The following is a 27,958-nucleotide window of genomic DNA, read 5'->3' as shown; positions in this document are numbered from 1 at the left end:
TTTTCCATGCAAACTTATATATTGTTTTGTTAAGTAAACATTTTCTTGTCAATTCACATTTTGTAATCCAGACCATTCTTGGTATAATAGCTTTAAGAAATAATGATGTGATGATCAAAGCCCCATTGTTCAAGTCAGAGTTTTCCATACTACCCTTCAAATTGGAGACTTTGAAATGTAATTTGCTGCTGCAGGAAAAAAAACCAAAACAAACTCAAAAAACCAAAACACATACAAACAGAATCTGCAACTACAGGACCAAGCATTTAAGACTAGAATCCAAGGGTAGAAGATGACAAAGCAGAAAGGCGTCAATACACAAACTGTAAACCTAAGTGTCTTGCTCCCCTGTGCAACAGGATCTCTGTTCACTAATCTTCAGTTCAATAGTCCTTTCCACTAGATACTGCTGAAGCACATCAAATATAGACATCAGGATAGTGTTCAAATTTAAAGTTTCGAAAAGGAATACAGATTTGGAATAGTGGTCTTTTGCTGTAAAGGTACACTTAATAAACAAGCAGCTTTCCCACAGAAGTTAGAGATGGTACATTGTCCATCTAACACTAAGATGGTACATAACCTCAAAGAATCTTATGGCCACAGAACTTGCACATTTCTACAGCTTAACGCATTAGGAAATAAAAAATCAAAACATTATTTATCATTTCAAGCAAGCTGGTTGATTCTTACACAAAAGAAAAGTACCATCATATGGAAAGCAAAGTTTTTTCTTTAAAACAAACAAACAAACAAAAAACCAAAACAAAAAAAATAAAAAACCCACGCACCACCAACGGTGGGGGTGGTAGAAAGAAAATCACTCTATAACCTTTTTCCTTAGTTACACCACACTGGTGATCTCACAAAATCTACTATCAGTCATTTTGCTTGTATACATCTAAAAGGTTATTATTCTCTGACCACGTTTTCTTTAATATAAGTTAATGCAACTTCAATAAAATAAAAGTTGTTAAACGAATCCTTTGGAACAACTTCACTGTCTGCACACAACTTTTACAAAAACTGATGAAAGCAGCAATGGAATCATGTTAAACTTATAATAAATAATTCACATACAACATATGTTAAATTACAAAGAAGGATTAAATTGCCATTTCTACAACTTTTTATAGATTTAGCAAGTTTCTAATCCATTTTATATCAACAGCAGTACGTATGCTCTTCATATTAAATTTAACATTGAAGGACTGTTTAGGGTAATTATTTATAAGCAAGAACAACCAAGTGAGCATTAGAGAACAACAAATGTTTAGCTTTTTTCCAGTATCTGTTCTCAGAAAAGATTCAGGGGTTGTCTTATCCACTTGGTAAGTTTCTTCCTCTTATTTACTCAGGAAGAGTTAACGTCATGACCTCCAGCTTCATTTTGAAATACTGGTTAAACCGAACAATTGCATACCTATTCAAAAGGAGAGAGAGATTTCAAGTTAAGAGCAGATAACTCCTTACATGAAAACAGCCATGCTAGGTAGGAAGTCCTACCTACCGCACCCCACCAGCCTGTTTCCAACAGTGACCCTCAGCAGATGCTAAAGGAAGAAATCAAGAACAGAGCAACCACACTATGGTACCTTCCTACCACTACCACCCACTCCAAGCTTGCTGCAATTTGCAAAACGGATGCTGTTCTGTGATTACCAAAGGTAGTGTTTTCATGTTTAATAGTTCTTAATAGACTGTCCAACAACTGACAACTACAATTCCTGAGAAATCTGATCTCGATCATAGCAAGAATGACATTTTATTCAACACTGACACGTGTTTGGGTTCTACCACCTGTGCTTTAAACTTGGGGCTTTTGTGCCATCTAGTGGTTACTAACAGGCACTTCTACTTGAGAATACTTTGTCATGAGAAGAAATTCCCACTTGCCTCATTTACAAAACGTACAACTAAGCCTAGTAAACTGTCTCAGACGATGCAAAAAAATTCTGAAGTGGGATCTTTTACCAAGCGAAATGATTAATTGTATCACCACATCCAGTCTCCATTGGAAAGACAAATTCCTCTGCTTGTTGCCATGAAAGACCATTTTAAAATGTGCCAAAGACATCTCTACCTGAAACATTGGCCAGTGTCCCAGGAAACAGAATTTAACATTCACTGGCATTATGAAGACTTTTTAAAAAAGATTGAGAATTTTCAAAGATCAACACTCCATGCAACAAGTAGTAAACAAGCTCTTTTGTACAAAAGACCATTTTTTGAGTCTTGTAGCTGGAAACGTAGGCCTTGTGTCTTGACAGATAGTACACCACGCTGACCAACAACTTGCCTTTTACACCTGTGCCTCTCCAACAAAAAACACTCAATGCCAAAACACATTTACTCCTCTAGTTATATCCCTTGCCTTGTTATACCAAGTGTTTAAACCCAAAGGCACTCACCAATCTGGAGAACTTTCAGCAACAAAAAGCACAGACAGCTTTTACTGTCTTGTTTTCTCTTAAAAATTAAGTTATAGTATGATCACATAAGATCAGGTCTGCTACTCAGACCTCAGTTTCTGATAGTTGGGGTGTTGGACTAGATGGCCCTACAGGTCCCTTCCAGCCTGAAGATTTCTGTTATCATATGTAGCAAGCACACTTACCCTAGAAAATCGAAGTCAATGGTGGAGTACTTGGCTTGAATTAGAGCCCACAATCCCCAAAAGAAGTGGGAAGCCTGAAAAAAAAAAAGAGTGTTAGTGAAAGATTAACATTATATGAAATCCAACATGTGAACCTATTCTCACATTAAGACAGAGTTATCTACAAAAGAACTCTCAAAACTCAATCTTTTTGTAAAGTTATTTGAGGTCTCTTACCAAAGAGACTGGTCAATGAATATTACAGAATAATTACTGGCACTCAAAGGAGTAAATACATAGGCATCTTGACTCTCCATTTGTCATTTTCAAGAAAAATCATGTTCCATTTAATAGATAACCGGTTTCCTGAGTAGACTGTTGTATAACTATATATGCAGTGTTAAAAAAAATGCAGAGAAATACAACTATCGTATCTACTACTGCTAATTAAATACATATTATTCTACCTGTATTCAACTCTAGTACAAATGTGAAATTCCTTTTGAATCTTTGATTACAACTTGTAGGCTGCTACAACTACAACTCACTTTCACTACTGACTTGGACAAAAATACAGTCTGTGGCATGTTAAGAAAACCTCTAAGTCATCAGCATTTAAAAAAATTTCTCATTTATGCCAAACCTGCTTCCAAGTCCAGTTAAGTAGTCTGGAGGCCTATATTCTATTCAGTTTTAGATCGAAACTATGGATTACACTAATGATACGATTGTTACTATGTTTTAAATGAACAAACAGATGTAATGGCCATGAGCTTGGTTGAGTCTGCTTGTGGAAGACACTTCTGGACCACCCAGTTACAAGTGATATAGTTCAGACTTCTGTTCAGTTAGTAACAGCTTACGGTAATTACCAAAATTACTTCTGAAGCTTGCATTTAACACTTCAGAGGTGAAGACAACATATGCATGCACACACCTGAAAACACCTTAAAATGGCAACTGATGTTATGCACATGTGAATCTTTCGTGTACCTCTAATTTCAATAATTTCAAACAGTAAGCAGTTTGACATTTTACACGAGCATCCTTTAACTTGCAGTTTACTTTTTCTTTTAACAAAGCCTCCCACATTAAATGACACAAGAGTATTTAGCAGTATTTGTGCATCATGTGTGGCCTATAGGCAGGCCTTGAGCTGTTCTCTGAACAGAAGTGTATCCTCTTAAACATTAATATAACCATAGTTTAAAACTGACAAAACAATGCTATGTATTTTAGAACAGACCACCAACCTACTTAATTGCAGATCCAGCTTTCCTGAATGAGTGGGACAGCCAAATTTCACAGTAACAGTTGATAACAGAGATTTTGAAAGAATAACAGCATGTAAGCTGGTACTTTTAAGGGCTTTTTTATAATCACCTTCCTAGAACACGAACTGTATTTCCTCACTGCAACCATTAGCTTCTGCCAAAAAAATTGAAGGTATTACAGTAACAGAGGTGTGTTGGATTAGTTAGAAAGAGGACTGAAATAAGGCTAAACTGGCTTCTAAGCCTCAGTCCCCCTGTGAACACTATGGCACATTATTCTTCAGGAGAAAGCAAAACAAAAGTTAACGAGCTATTGGGTAAAAGGCACTTTTGCTCTAACATTTCCTATCACATCCTCTGGGCAAAACAAGACCAGGGCCAATTGGAAAATATAACAAAAATAACATGAACCTGCAAAGTATCTTCAGAAATCTAGAGAGATAAAGCTTGGGGAAAAAATTTAAAAAGTCATCTTCAAACTACTTCTAACAGTATACATAACTGGAACATTCACAGATTTAATGTCACACCTATTTGACTTCTTATTCTACCTCCACTAATTACACCTGATAGGGTTTTTTTTCATCTGAAGGACAAGGCACCAAAGCCAGATCAAAACTGCACACACTCCGAGTGAAGCTTTTACATCCAAAGCCTGCAAAAGACAGACTGACAGACAGAAGACTGCTTATAATGCACAGATACATGAGGAGCAGGGAGTACTCTCAGATAGCCAGCCCTCACACTACAGAAAGGCAGAACTTTTGGGGAAGCACAAGAGACTACATGTGCACTCTGCTAAAAACTGTTAAGGTGACCAAAACCAAATCTGAAAGCAACTCCCTGTTTCCAAAATTCAGCAGACAAGGAAAGAGTTACGGTAGTACTGGGAAAATTCTGGACCTTATTATCTGTTTAAAAGGAAAAAATCTCACCAAAACCAAAAGCAAAGTATCCTAGTTTTATGTTAACAAAATGTTACCATCTTATTTTTAAAAAGCTTTTAAAGTCAGAAAATGTACAGGTCATTATGAACCACTACCTGGCTCTTTGTCTTCTGACCATTACAAGAAACAGTTCCAACACAGACTCACCATACACTCTAGCCAACTTGGGAACTTGCCAGACCAATAAACAGGCAATAGAAATACTTGCTAAAAGCTCATCTCCTCATTTTCTGAATGCTCACTGCCTCTTTCAGTAGGAATATTCTACAGAGTATTTTTAGCACACGACATAGCAGAAAGTTGCCATTGAACAAGTTAAGGAAGTTTTTCTTCACGTGCCACAGCACTCAGAGTAATAAAACCAGCAATTCCATTTGTCCACAGAGTAGCAGGCTTCCCTACAGCATGTAATATATTCTAATCAAGTGGTTGTTATTTACCAGTGCAAACTGATTGACTTGGACATATAGAACTTCAACTTCCTTTTCACTGACTTCTCTGCCAAATCCTTTATATTCTTTGTAGGCCTCAAGGTAAGATCTCAGCCATTGTTCCTGTAATTTTCTGTTGGGATAAAGGCTGTAGTCTACCTCATTTACTCCTAGAAAAAGAAAAAAATACCTATTAGAACCTTATGGTGTCTAAAAAGACCATTAAAATCTTGTTACTGGACTACTTCCCCCCTCCCCACCCTCAACACGCACACACATATAAACTGATGCGGACAAACAGTTCTTTTTACTCTGACCCAAGTTTATCAGTTACGTGTTGGCAAGAATTTCTCACGCATGAATCACAGCATTCAACATAGCAGAAAGGTTTATGCTGTATCTATTTTCAGCCATGTACATATCTACTTGTATTTTGAAATTCAACAAGTTTGGTTTTGAGAGAATCCTCAAGGAAGTATTTGCATTATGAAACAAAAGCCCTCCCAAACATAAAATACTACACATTTCCTAGGAAGAGAGACTTGTATGCGTAATATCCAAAGCTGAATCCAGATGCATGTATGTTGTCACCAACTAAGCTCATATTTGAGATTTATTAAAAGTCTACCTCTCTCCTAATTCTACCAGTAGCCCATTGGAGAAGTCTTATTACCATAACCATTCTTTTTGACCTATTTTTCCTCCTATATTGGAGATGCTTAAGTCACAGGACATACAGAGTCTGCCGGGAGTCCCAAACTTGGATCACAGTTCACTCCCCTAGCTATCATTCCCAGAGGATGTGGTAATTCTCCTTAAGTCTTATTTTATGAACGAGCAATCCCCTAGCATCTAAAATCTTTCCTATGTCAGAATCACTCAAATTTAGCTTAAAAAAAATAATCATCAAGAATTTTACTGGATGGACAGAGAATAGCAGAGGTGAAGCACAACTGCTCTTCATAGGCAAGAAAATTTACCTGTGCGTTTAGTCTTCTTACTGTACTTAGCTCCTTAAAGATGTAGTCAGACTCTGAAAAGAAGTCCCAGATGAAAAACCGAAGCTCTCAAATATATTTTGTAAATAATTTAACTTGCTTTCCAGATAGTTAAATTACCAATTATACAACTTAAAAAAAATAATTGTGTATACATGGTAATTTTAAGTTACCTAGACTTAACATTCAATTTGTGAAACAACAACTGGTAGAAGATTAAGGCTCCCAATTTCACCATACTGCACTTCCATCTGTATCATTTATTAAGTGGGCTTTTCCTGTCGCCCTCTCTGCTGAAATAACACAGCATACGCTCAAGGTTATTGCTCTTACAAAGTAAATGGAATTGGCATTCACTGAAAGAATTTGAACTAGTTAATGAATGAATCTACCAACACCTTACTCCTAAAAGCCCACCTTTTTCCTGTTGCACAATCTTAGTGCCTTTACTTCTCATTTTAGGACATGTCTCAAGGGCAAGTATCGAGTGCACACAAAGTCACCAAAAAAACCACATAAGCCTGCCATTTCGAACTGTGGAACCACACAGCATGTTCTCAATATACACCTATGCTGTAAAAGATACATCCGCAGTATTTCATTACAGTGGGTTGTCTCTGCTACGTCACTCCACAGAATGATATTGCGACAGCTGTGAATTTTGTATTTATCTAACTCTACCAAAATTTATGACATGATGTTCCCATTTCTGGGTTAACAGAACTGCAGAGGAAGGGCATAACTGGCCTGCAAGATCAGACATTAATATATTAGGATATCATGAGATGAACAGCCATATACATGCATTCAGATACACAGAGAGAGAAAAAGAATGTGTAAAAATTACAGGTTTTTTTAAAACACATTTACCTTTACCTCAGAAATCCAATTTTTACCTGCAAATTCATTGAAGTGATTTCCAATATCATAAGCCAGGTAGTTGTATCCAGAGTACTCATAGTCTATGAACTGCACATCACCTATGTGAGACACAATAGCAGCAACATCAGCATCCGTATCAGTTGAAGTCACAGCCCTAATCCTTCGGTGTCCTTTGAAGTTTTAGGGGAAAAACAAAACAAAACCACACTTGTCTTTCTTGTCCTTGTGCCCAGTTGTGTGCACTCAAAACATTCCAGGGTAAGGCTATGACTTTTATGAGACGAGATTCCCTTGAATATAAATTTAAGAAAGCTCTTAATTACTTATAGTTTATGATTCTCTATTTGTAAACTCTAATAGCAGAATCACTTTTTATTTCTACCACATGAGGGCATCCCTTACCTTCAAAGTAAGAAATATAGTTGAGGATTCCTTATTTAAATTTTATGTAGAACTAGTAGATCATTTTTTCCCCGACTTAAAAAAGAACAGTCCTGTTTACTCTCACAGAAGTGTGCAACCACAGTGGACTAACACATTGCAACATGTTCGTATTTCCTTTAACACGTTGATACTCCCAGCTTCCTCCAACCACACTTACAAAACAAAACTATTCTTAATTGTTGCTTTTTTTATCTGGCTGAAACTACTCTCAAGAATCTATCAGACAATCCTCAAGACCTCAAAACTATGCAACTATGTAGAGTCACATAAACAAGGACTGATAAAGCAGCACATAGCCCCAAATGCTTCTGGTTTGCATTTACCTACAGTGAAGCTGGGGAAAATCCTTCACTCCAGGTAATGTAGCATTGAAACTGCTCAAGAATGTCTACACCACATCAGTCAAAACATTAATACAGTGGATTAGGTAAAACTAGAACTCTCTGGTATTTTAAGGGAAACTAGCAAAATTACTAAAAACGTCACAAAAGGAGTTTGCACTAGAATATTTAAAATGTAAACCCTTACGTTTTCCACTGCTATGCTGAAAATGCGTAATTTTCAGTTGTACCCTTCTTCCTCATTACACCCATTCTTTTGATGACCAAACTGCATATTTATGCAATAAAAACATATTCCTTCTATTACAATGAACAATCTTCTTGACAAGACTTAGAACATCTTACAGAAACTTATTCTATCAGAACTCCAAGTAAAAAAAAAAAAAAAAGTAAATCAAGAATCACGTTTGAGTATGTTTGTTTCCTAGACTAAGCATTTTAAGTGTCTAATACACTGCCTCCATATGATTTATGGATGTCACACGATCACACACAACAGTCTTGACAGTAAGTGTCATGACCAAGTTATCACGTAACAACTATGTTAGAAGTGTTCCTTCCTATGCAGCTCATCTTCGCCACATCTGAAGTACTAACATATTAAACGTTTTCAGATGGATAAATCTTCTTGTCTAAGCACTTAAAATGGACTTTAAACCCCACAATACAGAACCACTTAGTCACAATCCTCTGAGTCAAAGTTTACCCTTAATTTCACAGAAAGGGAGGATTGCTTACCAAGGTTATGAGGTTAAACCTTCTAGGCTCTGACAAACCAACATGAAAACAGCCTGCAAAGCGGCAAGCTCTTCCCAGGAAAATCTGGTTGCCAATGGAAAAATTGAGGTTCTCTAGAACTCTGAAGGGACAAGAAGTTTTGCAGCAGCTGCAGCCAAGATCTTATAACATTGTCACAGATTAACTTTTGCCACTGCTTGAACAGCAGATTCATACACTTGTTCTTCTCACTAACTCTGTAATACTATGTTTAAAAAGAAACACCTGTAAGTCACAAGCCAGTCAAAATGCATAGCCCAACCCTGGTTAATAACCTGCTACACAACTGATCTCCTGAACTCCACTGCCCCAGCCTCCCAAACACTTAATATTGCTTCTATTTAGAAGGTTTTTTTTCTTCCTCCCTCAAATAAAATACAAATATAGCAGATTGTCTGCTTGCAAAGTATCAATAAGAAATACTTCGAATTTTTAATGTGCAAATTTCATCTTGAACATACCTATGTGCTACTATGCATTTTCATGTACAGCTAACATTTAACACTTACTTCCAGATATAAATACTATTACATTCAATAAGATATGGGTGAGGCTGTTATTATGCACCTTTATGAGGAACCGTATGTGAACAAGTGATGTAATAAACCTTCAGGCAGTGCACAGCACCATCAGGCAGCAACAATGCCATACCTCATCTGTAGCAGATGAAAATTTGGCAAACTCACATTTGATAAGACAAAAACTCAAAGTGAAAAAGTCCTGCATTTTTACTGATCTTTGAGACTCATGCTACTGTGGAACTCAATCTTAAGTTTAATTTTTACAGGAAGGATCAGAATAAAGATGCAGAGCTCTTTCTGTGAAACTGAAAAAAAAAAAGCAAAAAACTACGTTTGCCTCTTCATAAGTGCGTGATGTATACACGTGTCAGCTACCTTGTTTTAGAAGAAGAGACTCTGCATTAGTTTTTTTACTTATCCATAATATTAGAAGTTACTTTTAAAATTTATTGCAGTTCATATGGGAAAGCTACTTCTAATGTAAGTCATTATCTTTAAGCAGCTAGCTTTTGTTTTGAGGTTTCTAAAGTACAAAGAGCAGGTAAACCAACAAGAGACACTAGTCTAAATGCATTTTTATTTTATTGGAGACAGGGTTTAAAACTAAGCTCTATCATCCCTCTGGAGAAGCTACCGTTATTAACAGGAACAGACACGTGACAGATCAAGAGTATTGACTATTTCAAGCTGAGACACATTCCTTTCTTCCAAGGGTCTCCTAGTGTAGACAACACACAACATAATCTACAGAAACTACATGTATTCCAATTTGTATCCTTATGTTGTGCTCTGTATACCAGAAATTTTTTTTAACAGATCAAGTAGTATTCCATAGAGCATCTGTTGGGTTCTCCTCAGGGAACTGATAAGTAAGAGGGTGATGACACCTCTCTAACTGCTCTTCACTCTTAATGGTTTAATAAGGTAAGCACTTTCAACATGCAAGTTCTAGCTGTAGTCACCACAGCAAAATGATATATCCCGAGTTCCATCCCATCCTGCTCATCTGGTGAGCCACCGATGCCCTAGAAGACAGCTTCAGTAATGACAATGATCTATGCTACGAACATACTCAAAATTCACAAACGGGTCATATACCCAAGGAATAATTTTAGCTATAAATAGGTAATATAGCTTTGCAAAATAAAACAGCTTTTTGATCAAAACCAGAAGCCTTAAACATACCTCAGTCTTCAGAAGCACTGAGCACCCACAGACTCCTACCAAAGATCATAGAAAACATTGGGTAGGCAGAGGGATTAAACAGAACAAAACTACCTACACACTTAACTTCCTGGCAGGTAATTTTAATACATTCAAGAAAAGTACATATAGATACAGGCAAAAAAAAAATTATATATATACACACACACTGGTACTTGGTCTTACTGAATAGTAAACACTTTAATACTCTTAAAACATCAGGTATTTCTGGGAACTCCAGGTCACATTGGGGAAAAAAACCCCACAACCCTAAACGACAAACCACACTTTTAAGAGCATCAGAACACAATGTGTATAAATAAGCAGTATCAAGCATATTTTGACTACTTCAACATCCACCTGTAATTAAAAGCAATGTGAAGCTCTGAGTTATATCCTTCAAAAAGTAGATAACACTGATAATTATCAGTTATGTAAAGTAACACTTGCAGATTTTCATATCCTGAGTGACTGAAAACGGACATTAGGAAAAACAGCAAGAGGCAGAGTTCTCTCAGCCACAGCATGAGTAAATTCAAATCAGATGAGTGAAACACCATTAAATGATGCTAGCACTCAACATGCTATTCCAGTCTCATAAATAAAAGTTAAGAACATGAGACCAATTCTTCTTAAAAGGAATATATAGCACAACTATGATTTTTCTTTCAAATCTGAAAACTTAACATGAGTTTAATGCAGAGGACAAGTCTAAAGCAAAGCACTGGAACAACCCATAATAATTCTAACTGCGATGGACAGGAGTCCTAGTATCTGTGGATAGTCTTTACCTTAAACACAGACCACCTCACACCTTGTAAATGTGCAGATTTAGCATTTACAAACAACATGATAAATACAGGGTCATTAAAACCAATAATTGAGTTTCTTTTGTGCCAGCTTCTGAAAAGTCACAAAAACACTACCAGCTTTGCACAAACTTTACTGAGGGGAGCAGGGAAGGGAAGGAATAATTAAAAAAATAATAAAAAAAAAAGGTAGTTATTCCAGAAGACCAATTGACCAGTTCTCTCTCTCAATTCCAGTTTAGGCTCACCAAGGTCTTTTTGATACACAGAAGTCTTTATAGATGGAAGAGTAAATTTAGTAAGAGTACAGCAACATAAAGTTGTTAACTACCTTCATACAGTTTGATGCCATCCTTAATGAAGCACATCTTTAAATTAGATTCTATTTTGTGCTCTTGCAAAATTATTTGTATACCAATAAAAGCTTTTGCTCTGCTAAACAGAATTCCAGCAATACATGCTTATTTACAGTTAAAGCTGAGCTTCCACATCTAAAAGCACATTCCTCATCTTAAGATTGTGCTACAGACAGCTTGAAATTTTTTGGTCAGTAAAAAGTACACGACAAGAAAACAGCTCTCAAATTACGCATATTCTTTCTACAGATGGCACTGAGGTTTGATTACTATGAAGATGGTATCTACTGTACCCAGATTGCAAAAGTTTTACAACACAGTACACGTGCAATATAATTTTAATAAATATATTGCTTTCATATTCCCAAGTTTTCTTCTCCCCTGCAAGCTGTTTACAGCTAGCTTGAAGCCAAAGAACTTTAAATACCTCCCTCCTCCCTACCCTGTCCCCAGACTCACTCACAGCTAGGCACTCACACACTCGTTATTGCAGAATTGCTCTTAAGTGATGCGCTGCTGGCATTGTTTTTTTCCTCCATTCTGTTCACAAAAAGAAAAGCATATAGCATTTGTTTTTAAATCAGGAACTTCATGCCTATTGACCATGATAGAGAACCCTTTAAAGGAATTCCTCTGTTTCACGGTTGGGGGGGGGGGGGGGGGGGGGGCGGTGTCTTTTGCTTTTCGGGGTTTTGTTTCTTTCCCCCCCCACCCCCAGCATGGTTCTTCTATGAAAAGAAACTAAAAATTACTTTTACCTCAATGGGTCTGTTCTGGAATGCTAAAACTCAAGGTAGTTTCAGCACTAAAAAATTTCACACGGTAAAAAGATGTATTTTTGTTACTACAATATCACAACTCCAATGTGTATAAGACCACAAGCCAATTTTTGTGCATACCTTCCATGGTTCACACACACTGCATATGCAAAACTATAACCAGTCATTGAAACCAAGTAAATCCACTGAAGTCTGGTATTGAATTCTTAGCATTTAAAGTGTATATTAATAACACTGTACAGGCATATATATATGTATATACCTGTATTAACTAGAAGTCAAAAGTGGCATTTCTCAGAGGGAAACTTGCATACAAACCACCAGAAGACTTTCTCATTTCACATCCATTCAGTGCATACCTGATGCAAAAATTCGTTATACAACACACAGCCAGTTTTCATACTACAATCCAGCATGTTTTTGTTAGTTTAAGAACTTAAGGCACACAAGCTTAAGAGGTCAAAGATCAACGATGACTGATGAAGACAACTTTTGCTTCAAACAAATACGAAGCTACTAAAAGGAATATAACAACCTTACTCCAAAAGAAAAACCTGGTCTAACCTGATGAATTTGCTGAGCTCAGTTATTTGAAACTGAAGGAAAGTTGTGCGTTTTTACTGTGCAACAGCCATTTTAGTGTTGCAAGTTTGCCTTATTTTGGTTTAATATCCTAATTCATTTAGTAACTGACCCTCAGCCACTAAAAATCAAGAAATAAAAGAAACAGAAGCTTTATAGATTTTATTATAACACATGTTATTCATACTTCATGTTACTAAAGAATGCCTTTATTAAAACAAAAAAAATCATCTTTGCTAAGACACGTACTGCTTACAACTGCTCAAATTTCATGTATTTACAGAAGAAATCTTTAAGATGCCTATGTACCTCACACAGAAAAACAGAATCACTGAATGCAATATTGAGTATCACTAAGATACTTCACTATGAAAGCGTCTTCCCACAATCACAAACCAGAACAATACACATATTATAGGAGACTATGTCTTCAGGTTATTTTCTATGCTTGTATGATTATTTTTTTTCTTCCTAAAAGCTTTATATGACTGGAATTGAATTAGCATGAACAATTACATACTTTGAAGCGTAGTCATACAGGCTGGCTAGGGATTAACAAATCCATTAAAGAAAAAACAAGGAACATCAACACCGTTCCTCAGTACAATAACATACAGATGAGAGTTAGCTAATCAAGCAACTTACTATTTACACAGATACCACTACCATTACACTGAGCCTTAAAAATTCAAACCAAGTTCACTTGAACAAATCAGTAAAATGACACTGACACAGCAAATGCAACTACAAGCATAAACATACTTACTGTTTAGTTCAATACCTACCTCGTTTCTTGTTGTAAATAATATTCTTACACAACAGGTCATTGTGACAGAGTACCACTGGTGATCCTAAATTTGACAGTCTTTCCTTCATCCAGGCCATCTCTTCCTGAAGAACTTGAGGACTTGGAATGTCACTTAAAAACCTTTTCAGGTGTAAGTTTGAGAGTTAATATCTAGTACTGCGTGTTCCATACCAAGTATTTGTAATGAAATTACTTATTTCCTCTACATTTTTTTCGCAAATAATTCAATAGACCTTCTCCCAAGCCAAGGCACTTTTCCCCCTGGCACAATGGCAGTCTAATTATGATAATTATTTCCCTCTGTCCTCCCAAAAAACCTATTCTCTGAAGATTATCTATGCTGTAATCATGTCAGTAGTGCAAAAATCAGTAGAACTTGAATGCAATCCTGCACATTTTTAAAGGAGTCAAGATGAAAAGGGCTATAACACAGATTTCATTCATTTTTTACTCACATTACTTCAAGAATACACAACAGTAAGTACTAAGCACTATATGTATCTATACATAAGAAATTCAACATTTAGTTCCAGCCATAGTAAATATGCTTAGGTAGTCATTTTATCTTCTAGATTAATTAATTTTTAATTAATTACTCAGTTTTCTTAAGATTTTTACGTTGTAAAAGAAAAAATGAACTTTGCTAGAGCATTCTTTAATTACAAAGCAGCAAGAAGGGCAGCTGGCATCAGTGATTTCAAAAAAGTTTCGTGAAAAATGCTTTTAGGCTGGAATCTACTTCCTGAATGCCACAAAGTTTGATGATAGTGTACAAACACTTATGAATTAAGAGTTTTAGCTTAAAAGTGTCATCTCCACTCCCTGAGAAACACTATCTTCAACTCAAGCTACAGATTGCAGCACAGAAAATTCAGTTACGTTAAACATTGCTCCTACTTTTGCTGTTCCTCTCATCCCAAACTTCCTGTGACTGACAGTAGGACCCTCTGAAAATATTTTGCTAAGCTCCCAAAGAGAAAAAAAGGCAAAAAAGCCAGTTTGATTTACAACTCCAAGAGCTGTATTGGCATGATATAAAACAAAGTGTAAATAAACCCTTAAACCCAGGTGACAACATTATTCATACTCCATGATAGCACAGATCTAGAATGACTGGATACCTTTTCCTCCTCTGGAAAACACTTTGGGAGCTCATCCCATCACCCCTTTTCATTAACTTCACTTTTACATCACCTAGTTTAGGACAAACTTATAAACTGAACAAATACAAGACAGCTAAGAGGTGCAGGTTAGAATGGACAAGCAGCAGTACTCCTGCAAACCCAGGAAACATGCTTTCAGTATTCACCTCAGAGGTGTGAGTTTGATGGTTCTCTTAAAAACTACTGAGATTCAACTACCTAAAGAAGTATGTGACTTGATGCTGGTTCTTTAGAAAGAGTAAGAAAACTACCATCAAATGACCAATCAAACCAAGAACACAATATACCAAATGAATTTTAAATACTTTCCTTACCATATTTGACATATATACAGCTACTGAAGTATACAATAGTAAAACATAACTAAGTTTTATAAACCTAACATCATATGATAATGCTAACCTATTTTTTTAAGTACTCTTCTACCCCTCAGCCAGAAAGAATGGGAGTCGGGAAAGCACATAGTGAAATGCCTACCTTTTATTTACTTCCTCATCTGCAAATTCTGTGGGTATGAGAGAGAAGTACTTCCCCATCTTCAGCCACAGATTAGATTTAGGGATCCATCCATTGTGTGCATGAATAGTATGGATTTTAGCAAGCTGTCTTGCAATAAGTCTAAAAAAAAAGTTTAATTTAATGTTATATTTAATGTATATCTGACAGTCTGCATCATATTTTTCCTAGTAGGAAGACAACTACAATATATTTAACAGAAAAACTGTGGAAAATGCAGCAAGGGAATCCAAAGAAGGTTTTTAAACAAGAGCAGCACAGCTACAGGATAGCATCTTGCCAGACTCAAAAGGTCATTAGCAGCACTACTGGAGTTCAGTTACAGCATGCAGACTTCACCTGTATTTACAGTCTACTCTTCAACTTGCTTATCTTTAGCTGAAATCAAATTAGCTGCCATTGTTAGGCAAATACCAAAAAAACTAAAATCTTAAAGACATCAGCACTTTCTGTTCAATGGAAAGAGTTTATAAAATTACTTCTCAATGGAAGACTATCTTTAACTTATTCACAACAGGAAAGTATTAGAAAACAAAACAATGAGTACTTGCTTTAATCAAGTCCAGCCCCTTACAGCTCCCTGTTAAATGATCTCCCTAATGGTAATGTACAAATGTTAAATATTCACAACTAACAGACTTCTAAAAAGCATAGTCTTCTGGGGAAACAGCAAGGATCATTTGTTCAACACTGAAATACCATTTTAACTAAGAGGACAGTGAGCTGGTCAAAAAGAGTGTGAACATCAACTCAGTGCAGGCTTACAGAAATGTAACTTTTTTGCCTGCTCTTAAATAAGCACGAGATCCTTTAGACCTGTCAGAACACCATAAATGCATCACAGAACTTGAATAATGAAATAATAAGAACATTAAAAGCTTACCTGAAAATATCTGGATTGCATACATGCTCTGGATCCAGTGCTTCTCCCTGCATGAACTCGTAGCACAGGCCATTATTGAAAGTACAGTATAGTTGAGGTGCACAGCCATGGGCCTGCAACACACGGAAACTCTTCACTTCCTCATCTCGATCTACTAAGAGCTCGGTCTTATTTCCATAAATCCTAACTAGAACGACATCGTCTGTTAAGTCACCCACGTAGCAGCCAATTAATTTATTGGTGATTCCATCAGTGAACAGCTGAAAAACAGAAATAACGCATAAACAACTTAGATCTGCATCTGCATTTTCAACAAAGGAAAACAATCCAGGATTATTCTTCAGTTCACAACGCACAAGTGTTTACTAGATCGAGCATTAACAAAAGAACTCCTTAAGAAACAGGAAAGTCATGAAGAAAATTGCAGGCATTTTTACCAGTGACACATGAAGAGGAAAACATGAAAACATGCTACAGTGAACTACAGAAATACGACATGTAAAAGGCAGTAACTGAAAGCTCAGTATTGTAAAAAGAGTTTTTACATAACCACTCTGAAACTGATGAATTTTTAAAAAATGGCTGAAATCAGAGACCCAACAAGGCAGCAATCCTAAACAAGTACATTAAGAGTCACGAATACAGGCAGCACAGAAACAAAAACTTTGATGCACTTCAGAACATCAGTATTTGCTGATCAGTGCACAACTAGTGAAAGATGCTCCTGGAGTTCTAAGCTACTCCTTTCAAAAAGCAAAATTCCAGTCAAACAGTTCAAGTTTGGCTGTTATCACCTTCCCACTAGCCCTAAGGTTTTACTGGTTGAGAACAACTCCTAAAGTAACTTGGCTCCTCTACAAATTTGAGACAGTACTTAAAATTCAAAATCCTAGCCTTTAGCCTTAAGTACCATTCCAAATTTAAAAGCTTCTGATAACAGCCACTATCCTCCCATTTTACTTCATAACTGGTACACACTACTTAAAAGATTAAAAAGGCATTGTAAGCCCTTATCATTAAGATGCACATACAAGCTACTAGACTTTGACCTGTCTCATCACTGATGCCTGAATATGCAGAAGATGAAGCAAGTAACTTTTACAAAAATAAAGAGCATTATGGTTACATCTAATGATAACCTACTCACTGCCTTTCAAATAACGATGAACGTATGGATACTGCAAGTTCCCAGCCATGGAAAGAGAGGTGGACTGAAAAAACACACTTGTTAAATGCTGCTTCTCCTTTCACATTTGATGACGAGGCCTAAAATTGTCATTATACAGGCTGAACTCTTGCAGATGCTGCCTGACAAGCAGACCAAACCCTGAGCTACTGGGCTATGTGCAACCAGTCGCACGTAATCAAGCATTTGAAATCCCACTCAAAGCCTGCAAGAGTAGCACAGCAGTTCTTAATCTCCTACAGCCCTGGACAATTTTACAGCTCCAAAAAACAGATGTTTGGCACTTCCAAATGCTTTGCACTCTGTTAACTCACACTGAATGCTTAGGGACTTGGCTAAATGAGCACTACCCCTATTAACTCTAGCTGTCAGGTATGTGACCAAATGACAAGCCATTATCATTCTCGGATGAAAAGCAACATCACAAGCATGAACATTAATGTTCTCCTAACTACTGAGCAGTCTTCAACATAAGAAGCAAACCATTTAATGTGAAGGTTCTCACAGCAACTTTAATTTACAGAAGTTCAAATATTTTTTTTTAGTGTTTACAGTCATGCCCTCTTCTCCCACTCCGTTGCCCCCAAAACCCTACCTAAAACTTCATTTAAAAAAAGAATAAACGCGCCCACAAAGCCAAAAATATCCTTTCAGGACCGTCTGCTAAAACAAGCAAGCAGCAAGAAGTAGCTTCAAGTTGGTTACCATACAGTTAGGACATAGACAATTTTCCCTTGAGTGGACATCCTGCAAGTTTAAATTAACACCTTTCTTTAGGAAGCGCTTTCATCATTAATTCTCATTTAGTTAACTCTTCCACCACATGCACAAGAGACAAATGGAAATACGGTCTGATCACTTGTATTGGGATTTTTTTTCAAACTACACAGGTCCTTGAAGCTGCAAGCAGCTTTTATTTAAAGGCAACCTGAAGACCCTGCATAGATTTAATTCCCAATTGTAACAGAAGTCAGAAAATTAGCTGAAAGATGAAACCTGTTTATCAGAACTAGAATACTAAGTGTTCAATGACAACAGCTGGAACTCCTGATTTACTGATGTCCATTCACACATCCTCCTCCATGTCTTCTCCCTCAATCCCCAAGTCAGGCCCTGAACAAAAATACTGACAAATGGAGCAGTCTGTTGCATTTCAGATCTTATCCTAAACCTTAATATTTAATGAAAAACTATGTTCGTTAAAAATACACATTAAGAACGGGCAACTTCTATAGGCATCACCATTCCTTAGAACCCTAGATGGTTTGGGTGGGTTTTTCTTGAGCATTTTGTTTGGGCATGGGGGTGTTTGTTTTTAAAGCAAAACACAACTCAAACTGACTTTTTTTTCCCCATTCTCCAAGAGGTGGCCTTCATTTTGAGAAGTGAAGTAGCATAATTCAAACACAAATGACAGCTTATTTCCAAATCTCAGGGGTTTAGAGAAATCCAAGCATTAAGAACAACTTTTTTTTTAACTCAAAGAAAAGAATTCTGAAGTTAGGTCAGGTCAAGTCTCCCAATTTAGGAAAAGACAACAGTTTTGCAGTGGAACACATAGCATTTTAACAATTATGCTTTGCTTTCCCCAGCATCCCTATGTAATGAGGTTAAACTCATCAATAAATGCAGAAAAGGACTGGGGAAGCTTTAGTTGTCATCACAAGTAACAAGAAACAGCTCAAGTTCCTGAGGGAAGATGCAGAATAGCAGAGGATACAAAACAGTTACACTCAGTCTTGCACAAGCAGATTCAGCAAATTATATACCTTTCATCTACACAGGGTAACTATAAATTCAAATAAACCTGCTTACAAAACATCCTTGATTGACTCAAAATTAAGACTTTACAATTTACAGACATTTTATTACTACCTAGTATTTTAATAACCCACAGTGGGAGACCTGTAACAAAGAATCCTGTCTTAGACAGTCTTCATAGCAACTAAATGCTAATCAGCACAACTAAGAAAACTATACCATTTAGCACCATAGATACTAGTTTTCACATTAAAAAATACCACTGTACTCTAACACTACCCCATTCTGTTGCTTGATGCTTATGCAGATGTTAAGTTTTCTCTGTGTACATAAGCATATTGTTGCAACAATACACAGGCCCTGTATCAAGAGAAGGATGATGTGCTTGAGCAGTGTTACCTAATTTGAACACGCAGTACTTAAATGCGTTTCAAGTATGGCTTGTAAATCACAAAATAACACCTTCATAATATCATGTCTTCATTCATAACCTTCCCCCTTCTAAGCGTATTGTCACAGAACTATTTAGATCAGAAGGCACCTCCTGTAATCACTTAGTTCAACCTCCCTGCTCACCCAGGGCTAACTACAGCCAGTTGTCCAGGACTGTGGTTAGTGAAGTCTCCACGTATTATGGAGATACTACAACCTGTCCCAGTGTTTTACCATCCTCACAGTAAGCGTATTCTTGTGTTCAGATAGAATTTCACAAGTATTTTATTCTGTGCCTATTGCCTTGTCTGTCACCGAGAAAACTCTGGCTCCCTCTTCTTTGTTCCCTTCCATCAGGTATTTATACGTATCAGTAAGACCCCTGCCAGACCTCTTTTTTCCAGGCCAAACAGTCCCAGCCTCTCCTCATATGAAAGATTCCTCAGTCATCTTCCTGGCCCTTTGCTGGACTTGTTCCAGTAAGCCTGTATCTTCCTCACACTGGGGGATCAAGAACTGGACACAGCACTCCAATATGGCAAATCAATGCAGAAGTACCAATTTTCATACATTTTAGCATAAAACGAGAATTAACTCATTAAAAAGTTCAAAGAGCACATTGCAGAAGTGATTTGTGTCAAGCAGTCAAACAAGTTGACACATATTTTGTCTACCATACTTAAAATTAAAACATCTGAAACTGAGCATTAGAAAAAGCTCTTATCCTGTCATTGCAGGGTCAAAAGAAAAGTTCTATTGAACTAAGAAGGATCAAAATTAGTCATAAAATTCACTAGCCCCTCTGAAGAAAAAGGAGTCTGTTGTATTTACTGAATGGCAAAGGTGGCAAACAAAATAGGCAGCAATTCCCAACATACAACAGCACTATTTCAAGTCACTGGAACTTGTGCTACTGTTTTCATTAGAAGATTGTTTTGTAAGAAGTAGAAGCTTGCCTTTCCCTCCATATAGAATTGCACTAAAAAGACAAGGCTCTAAGGTCATCAGAAAGAGTGATATTACAAACATCAGACCTTAAATAGTGCTTATGCGAATACACAGTAAGAATTTGACTTGCTTACAGAAACTGTACAGCTTTTGTCATCCTACACAGGTCTATTATGCCCTTAAAAAGTCTCATTAGCGTTAACAAACAGGAATCTACAACATGGAAATTGGACTCCCTCAACTGATAATTTAGGAGCTCTACTTATTAGCATCTATTTGTAACATGCTGCTTTAAGTAATTTACACCCAGGAGTACTTTAGTTACTGCTTCTTAAAAAGGCAGAAGGGTTTACTTACTTTTCTAACAACATTATTCAGAGCAGACAATTTCCATATTCCATGATGAGAAAACATCTAATGTTTTCTACCAGTAGAAGAACACAATACTCGCTTTATTCTTTTATTCAGAATGCCTCTACTGTAGCATTTAAAGAATCAGCTTAGAACAGCTTGCCTGGAACATAACCTGAGATGCAGCAAGGCAAAACCAAGTTGTGTAACAAAAGCATCAGCTGAGCGGCATAAACAGAGAATGGACTCTGATGACATGGACACAATAATCAGTAAACTCTCAAGGCCATGTGGAAGAAGATGGAAGAGTCTACAGAACATTAGCAGGTAGAAAATTCTGGGAATAAAAATTACAAAGCACCAACAGAAGTCAAGAACACAATGCAATGCATAAAAAAATCCAGCAAGAATCTGATACTCTTGCAATCTGCAAAAATGTAATTATTGTGTTATGTACTTATCACATTACAATAAGTACTTTCAGTACATGGCAGGCACAGGACAGGCCAAGTGAGTCCAGGAGGAGCAGAGAAAACTCAATCAAGACATGAAGCATCTTTAGGACAAGAGTGCTTTTAAGGTAAACTATCAGCAACAGTCAGGCTACTAGATTCCTGAAAAGGGCATGAGATGATTATGTTTCCATTTCATAAGCAGATGGTTCAAGGAAAGCTTGTATCTGACCCTACTGTTCCAAATGTTCAAAAGAGTGAGTGGTATCAAATTTAGTATCAAGCATGAATAGGCAGAAAAAGTGTGATGAGGCAAAGTAGAAAGCACGCACCACTCACAGAATAGATGTAAAACCAAACAGATTTTTTCCATCTACACTGGTTATTACAGCCATAGGAGGAGAAATACAGAAAACAATGTTGTACTGCTGTAGAAACAGAACAGTGATGTGAAGTTTCAGCATAAGCAGGGATTCCCCAGATTCTGCTGCTGAACCCCAATCGCACATTTAGATCTTCAGACAAGAAGAGTTTTAATACATGCTTCTTTAATGCTCACAAAACTTAGAAGTTTGTATTGTAAGATTTAACTTAATTTTTTCTGCCAAAGTATAGTCTATACAGGTACATCCACAAGTACAACCTCTCAAGAAATTCATTCCAGTAGCTATTCATAAAAAAACTTAAGTACAACTACTGGAAAATACAGAACTTAGGTAAATTCTCATATATTCAGCAGGGCTTACAAGATCATTCAAAGGTCTCCAGGCTGTGGAGCTACCTCCTCTAGATCACTACACTCAGCAGGTCAAAGCCATTATCTATGTGATTCTGGTGGTCAGATGATCACAAACAAGACCATTTAGCTAGTAGGGAGCCAGTAAGTTAAGGTCTTAACTGAAGTTTCACATCCTCAATAAAAATGCCATTTAAAATTACATTCAGTAGTCTATTATAAAATGCTACGGATATGTCACACCTTGCAAGGACTGGTTTGGACCTAAATGCATGACAAGATGAGAAAGTTTCCTCTTGTTTATGTCAGAAGAGCACCCCAGAGAAATTATGTATTTTTCGCCTTGTTTCTGAAGACCACTGTCCTGCCTGAAAACAGTCAATGTCAGGTAACTAGTTAAGACTTTTAAAGTGGTGAATTGTTTTAGATCTTTTTACAGATTTCGTGTAAATGAAAACCATTACAGACAATAACAAAAATTCAGTTAGTACAAAAGGAGTCTAAGATTTTATTCTAACTCTTAAGAATTAATTTGCGGCTCCTCCCCCTGGAAAATTTTGACATGAAATGGCCATATAATAGGGGGGAATACAAACAGGAACTAATATGCCACTACACAGTCAGATCCAAACTGTGCCTAAGCAAATGTTCTCTGTCATTAGAACCTGAGTTATCAATACAAACACACCTATAGCAGGCACAACTGGATTACATCATGCACTGTAATGACATCATGCACTGTAAAGGGGCTAATTGCACAAAAGGTCACTTCATGCCTGATTGCTGCCCCACCCATTGATAGAACAAAAAAAAACCTTTACTGCAAGGGATTGAAGTGATCAAGCTTCAAAAGAACAGAGAAATCAGCCCAGCTTCAACTGACAGCTAATACTGCCTACATTTATCACTTACTGTGACCCTGCACCCAAGGCACACCTCAAATTACAGTTTTTCTACAACACATGAGCAATGCAGCCCATTCTGTAACTAACTTTTCTTATACTTTAACTCATCACTTGTCCATGTAGAGGTATTAGCACTTCAGGATGTTAACCTGTGAAATCCGTCCTTCCTCTTTACTAGATAACTACTTTCACAACTGCTGAAGAGCATCATGTCCTAAACCCAGCTAAGCAATAAAAATCTTTCGAAAAATGTAATGACACCGAGATATAGAACAAAAAGTTACTTTACTTTGTTTCTCAAAGACTAACATTTTCTGTTTCCATTCAATTATTTCAATGCTTTAAAACCCACATTCGGTCTGTTTAAATAAACTGTGAAGTATTTTAACTAGTTCAGAAATTTGAACCTAATCATAGTTTGTTACAAAGAAAACACCAAGAGCGAGACAAGCCAAAAAAAAATTAAGAGAAGCAGCCAAAAATTACTGCCTGAAGCAAAGCTATTGAGCACAAGTCAGGAAGAAAAAGCAGAGACAAGGAGAAAAGCTAACCTGGTACAATAAAGAAAAAAAAAAAGGGGGGGGGGGTGCTGGTTAAAGTACAATTCTTTATAAGCAAGCTTCTGTCTTGTATGTTCACATTTTATAGCTACAGATGAAACGTGTAGTAGTACATGCTGCAGTAGTAAACTCATGCAAAGTGTTGATAAGTGCACAGACATACATATACATCAGGCCAACAAAGACCCAGTGCCAGAAAACAAGGAAGGTCCAATTATTCCAGAGAATAAAAACCTAAAGTTAATTACACTTCTCTGGAGATGACAGGAGCTTGCAGGATTTGGCAGGGGCCTGGGGGTTGTCTTACTGAAGAATTCAATCACTTTTGCAAAAGCGTCAGGTTTGGGCAATGACAAGAGCACTGTTAGATAGCATATCATTGTTATTATTTTAGATCTCAGGGATTTTGCAGCCATCTTTTTCTGCAAATAAGATACCATGCTGGTCTATCCAATTAATGATATAACGTTCATTAATATTAAGCATTTTCACCCACAAAAACAAGTAGCCTTTATTCTCAATGGTAAAGATTATTTCAGAACAAGAAGAAATACAGATTATTTTTCCTGGATCAGAACGTTACACTACAGAGAGCAAATTATGTATTAGCCTACTGAATCCTTTGTTACGATCAGACCTCCAAGACATAGAATAGGTCATGGGATAAAAGAATCCTGAATCTGCACTTTCTTAAGTGGTAACTTTCCCATACTGTAAGTGAACACTGATCCTGCCGTAAGAGAGGAAAAACAGAATTCTTAAGGTGCCCAATGGATTCCAAACTGTGATTGTGTTTTTACATTTAGAAGGGTGATACAACCTATATAAGACAGTAAAGAATTAAAACAATTATGTTTTTATACCTCATTAATAACAAATTGCCCAGAATATAGAAATTTGCATGTCCACTGTCACAATTCAAGCTGCTTACTAACTCAAAACAGGGCCTGACTGAGTTCTGAAGAGCATTTTTGGTCAGGAAAGAAAAGAAAAACCCAAACATTTCCTCACATGCACCACAGCCGATTTCTGGATTTAGCAAGCAGTGAGCTTTTCAGCAGCTTGGGAGAGAGGCCTCCAGAGATCCCACCCAACCTGAATTACTCTACAATTTTATTATTAAAATCAGCTGTTACAGAATCAAAAGCAACTGCTGCAAAAAAAAGCGTAATTTCTTTTAGTAACATTTTTTTAATAATTTTAATAACTGCAGTAGTACATTGCTTTGTGTTACTGTAGAACTGAGAAAGCAAACATCAAGAATTTAAGGGCTAGAAAATACAACACCCACTTCTCTGCAGCTCCTAGTACATGCTCCAATTACACCTGCACAAAGTATCTACACGAAGATCAGCATTCAGACAGGAAAGTAGTGTTTCTCCTTATCAGTGTAAGAGAACCTGAATATTTGTACCGTTCCATAGTGATATTCATATATTACTTGAGATAGAGGAGATGCATTACAGTAGAGCTGCTTGTGATCTGGCAAATAATCAGCAGTAATTATGGATTCTAAAGACTTCCTGATAAATAATACAATAAAGTAATAATTTAAGCACTGAATATTTATTTTCATCCTCTGTCCTACATTTACGTTCCATGCCATGATGCAAAAAAATCAAAACAATGTTAAAATATAATCATGATTTTAGATACTTCTAAATATTACAGAAAGTGAGGATTAAGCATTAAAATTTTCTAACTGCACTTTCAAAATTGTTTATTAGCTGACTAAATTTGACACAAAACAGTGTATTTTTGCAAGATAAGTTAATTAACTTTAAGTTAAACTCTGGACTAACTTCTTTGCTAATTGTTTAGACCCAAGAAGTACTAAGAGCAAAGGCAGCTAATAGCAGAGTTCAACAGAGGAAGCAGTAGTTCGCTCACCTATCAGTATTCTTTGTCTACTTTGCTATGATGCTGCTGTTTCAGATTAGTCAAGCATATTTTCCATGCAATACATGATTCTCCATTTCCATCTCCCTCCTAAACATATGCCCCTCTAATGAGGGGACTCCAAGGCAGGCCTTCTGTTCGCTCCATCCTCCTAACAAAAAGTAATCTTTCATTTCAGCATCTTACTGCGCATGATGCACGTGTAACATGCATGCGAACAGACTGCAGCAGTAATGGTGGTAATACAACTCGTTTCAAACCACATGCGTTCTCGCTTGTTACAAACGCACACCAGTTTAAACACAGACCAAAGAGCTAAAAATAAAAGGCCACTAAAGAGCTTCATAGGATGTTCTGCTGTTCAAAAGGAGCAAAAGGAGGGGGGCAGAAAGTTGAAAAGTTACCATCTTAAAGTAACTTCGCTGAAACAAAACTCGGACAACTTTTAGACAGAAACCTCTAACCAGACAGCAGTCTATTACATGATCAGTCAAATGAGTCCCTGTTCCACACCAATGGTACCAGTGGTTTTTATTCTGTTAATTGCTTCTTCAGAGGAGAGGGGGTGGAGAGGGGTTGACAGAGGAAGGAAGCAGCATTTTTTTTTTTCCTTAAACCTACTAGAACTTTCCCAAAAGGCTTGAGTCATCTGTCCTTTGTAAGAAAATGTTCTGTTTTCATTTATTACTAAACCTGCATGAGAGAGAGAATATTCTGTTGAGAAGTACCCTCATCAGAAAGCTAAATAAAGAAAATTAATAACTTCAGGTAGTCCTGCAAGGAGCAGGGAGTTGTACTCTGTGATCCTTAGCCGTCCCTTCTAACTTGAGAGTGTACAATTCTATTAAGTCTAACAACCCTGTTTAGCATGACATGTTGCAAACCTATCTGCATTGCACCTTCAAGATGGTGGGCCTATGCTTAACTTATGGTTACAGCCCTCAAAAAAAATTAGTTTGAAAAACCTGATCAGCTTTATTTTCGTACTAACTGGATTGGTATGTGTCAAGCTTCTTTACCGATCAATAAACTCCAGAAAAATTCAGTCAACTTACGTGCGATTACCTCAACGTACTCAGTTTCTCCATACAAATGAGTTTCAGCAGCTCTCTCCAGAGGAACTTCACTAAAAGAAGACGCTTCCAGAGATTAGCAACTGCTGAACAATGCGGTTTACGACCATATAATAAAACGCACAAGTGAACACAGGCTGCAATCGAACAGGTATTTTAGCCAGCTAAATTGACTGATGACTTGTGCGCGGCCAGGTTAAGTATATTCTAGAAGCACAAAGCAGCCACTCCTCGAGCAGCGGACTCGCCGCGAAGAGGAACGCCCGCTCACCTACGGCACACCGGGGCTCCGCGGCGGCACTCCTGCGCGCCGGCAAGGCTACGAGACGCAAGCAAGGCCGTTACCGAGGCCGATACTCACGGAGACGCCGCCAGCCTCAACCCAAACCCCGCAGCGAATCCAGGGCAGGCGTCTGTATGTACTTACCACGGGTGTCGGCGTGGGGCGAGCCCGCCAAGGGCTCTGCCGCCGATGGCGCCCCGGGGAGCGCCCAGCGTCCCGGCGGCCGTTACCTCAGCGGCCGCCCCCCGCAGCGGCGGCGTAGGCAGCGCGGCGGCAGCAGCCAGCCGCCCCCTCCTCCGGCCGCCCTGCCCCTCCTCTGCCCCGGGGAGGCGGCCAGTGCCCCGCCGCTGTACGAACACGCCGCGCTCGGCGCGGGCCCGGCGAGGGCGAAGCTCACGGCAGCCGGGAGCCGGTGGCAGAGCTCTCCCCTCCGCTAACGGGGGGAGCCAAGTTTCAGCGGGAGGGCACGAAAGGCAGGGGGAAGCGGGCGGTGGGGAGGGCCGGGAGGGGGCAGGGGATGCTACCGCGCCGACACGCCCCGCCGCCAGGCTGCCTGGCAAATGGGGCTCAGCGCAGGGGGCTGCATTTGGAGAGCGAGGAGGGAGGGGGAGGGGAAGGAAGCGAGGCGGCAGCTCCCCCGCACAATGGCCGCCCGCCCTCCCCCCTTCCTTCCTCTCTCCCTTCCCTCCCTCCCCAAACTGGGGCTGCCGCATCCCCCGCCGGGTCCCCGGCGTAGGCCCCGCGACGCGCCCGGCCTCCCCCGTACCTGCAGCGTCACCTCCTCGGGTCTCCAGTGGGGCCGCAGGCGACGCAGGAGCTGCAGGGCGCCCTGGCGGTAGCCGGGCCCCTCCCGCTCGCTGACAGTGATGTCCAGCTTGGGCACCTCCGGGGAGCCGGGCGGGACGTGGATGTAGTTGGACATGGCGGCAGGCGGTCGCACGGGACGCGGCAAGGGCGGGCGAGTCCGGCTGGAGTCTCCTCCGCGGCGGAGCCGGCAACTGAGGGGGAAATTTCCACTTCGGCTCTCGATAAAGCGGCTCCACCTCCCCCCGGCTGCGGCGC

General features: G+C 38.4%; 1 protein-coding gene across 1 annotated transcript; it reads right to left on the bottom strand.

The window, feature by feature from the left end:
• ETNK1 (ethanolamine kinase 1) lies at positions 1–27,958 on the bottom strand. The gene is made up of 8 exons (XM_040593857.1): positions 27,663–27,958; positions 16,311–16,570; positions 15,389–15,529; positions 13,726–13,868; positions 7,143–7,226; positions 5,258–5,418; positions 2,618–2,691; positions 1–1,423 (listed from the first exon to the last, which is right to left on the bottom strand). The coding sequence occupies exons 1-8, from the start codon at positions 27,816–27,818 to the stop codon at positions 1,351–1,353; spliced, it is 1,092 nt and encodes a 363-aa protein (XP_040449791.1). The 5' UTR covers positions 27,819–27,958; the 3' UTR covers positions 1–1,350.

Source organism: Falco naumanni, chromosome 5 (assembly GCF_017639655.2).
Source record: "Falco naumanni isolate bFalNau1 chromosome 5, bFalNau1.pat, whole genome shotgun sequence".
Lineage (NCBI taxonomy): Eukaryota > Metazoa > Chordata > Aves > Falconiformes > Falconidae > Falco > Falco naumanni.
This window is presented reverse-complemented; position numbering and strand designations above follow the sequence as displayed.

Bases quoted from the DNA above. Each gene is read 5' to 3' on its own strand.
- ETNK1 (XM_040593857.1), bottom strand. From the start codon at position 27,818: ATGTCCAACTACATCCACGTCCCGCCCGGCTCCCCGGAGGTGCCCAAG. The intron at 15,530-16,310 runs GTAAGCTTTTAA...CTTTTTTTTTAG, and splicing joins TGCAATCCAGATATTTTCAG to ACTTATTGCAAGACAGCTTG. The intron at 1,424-2,617 runs GTAAGTGTGCTT...CCTTTTGAATAG, and splicing joins ATTGACTTCGATTTTCTAGG to GTATGCAATTGTTCGGTTTA.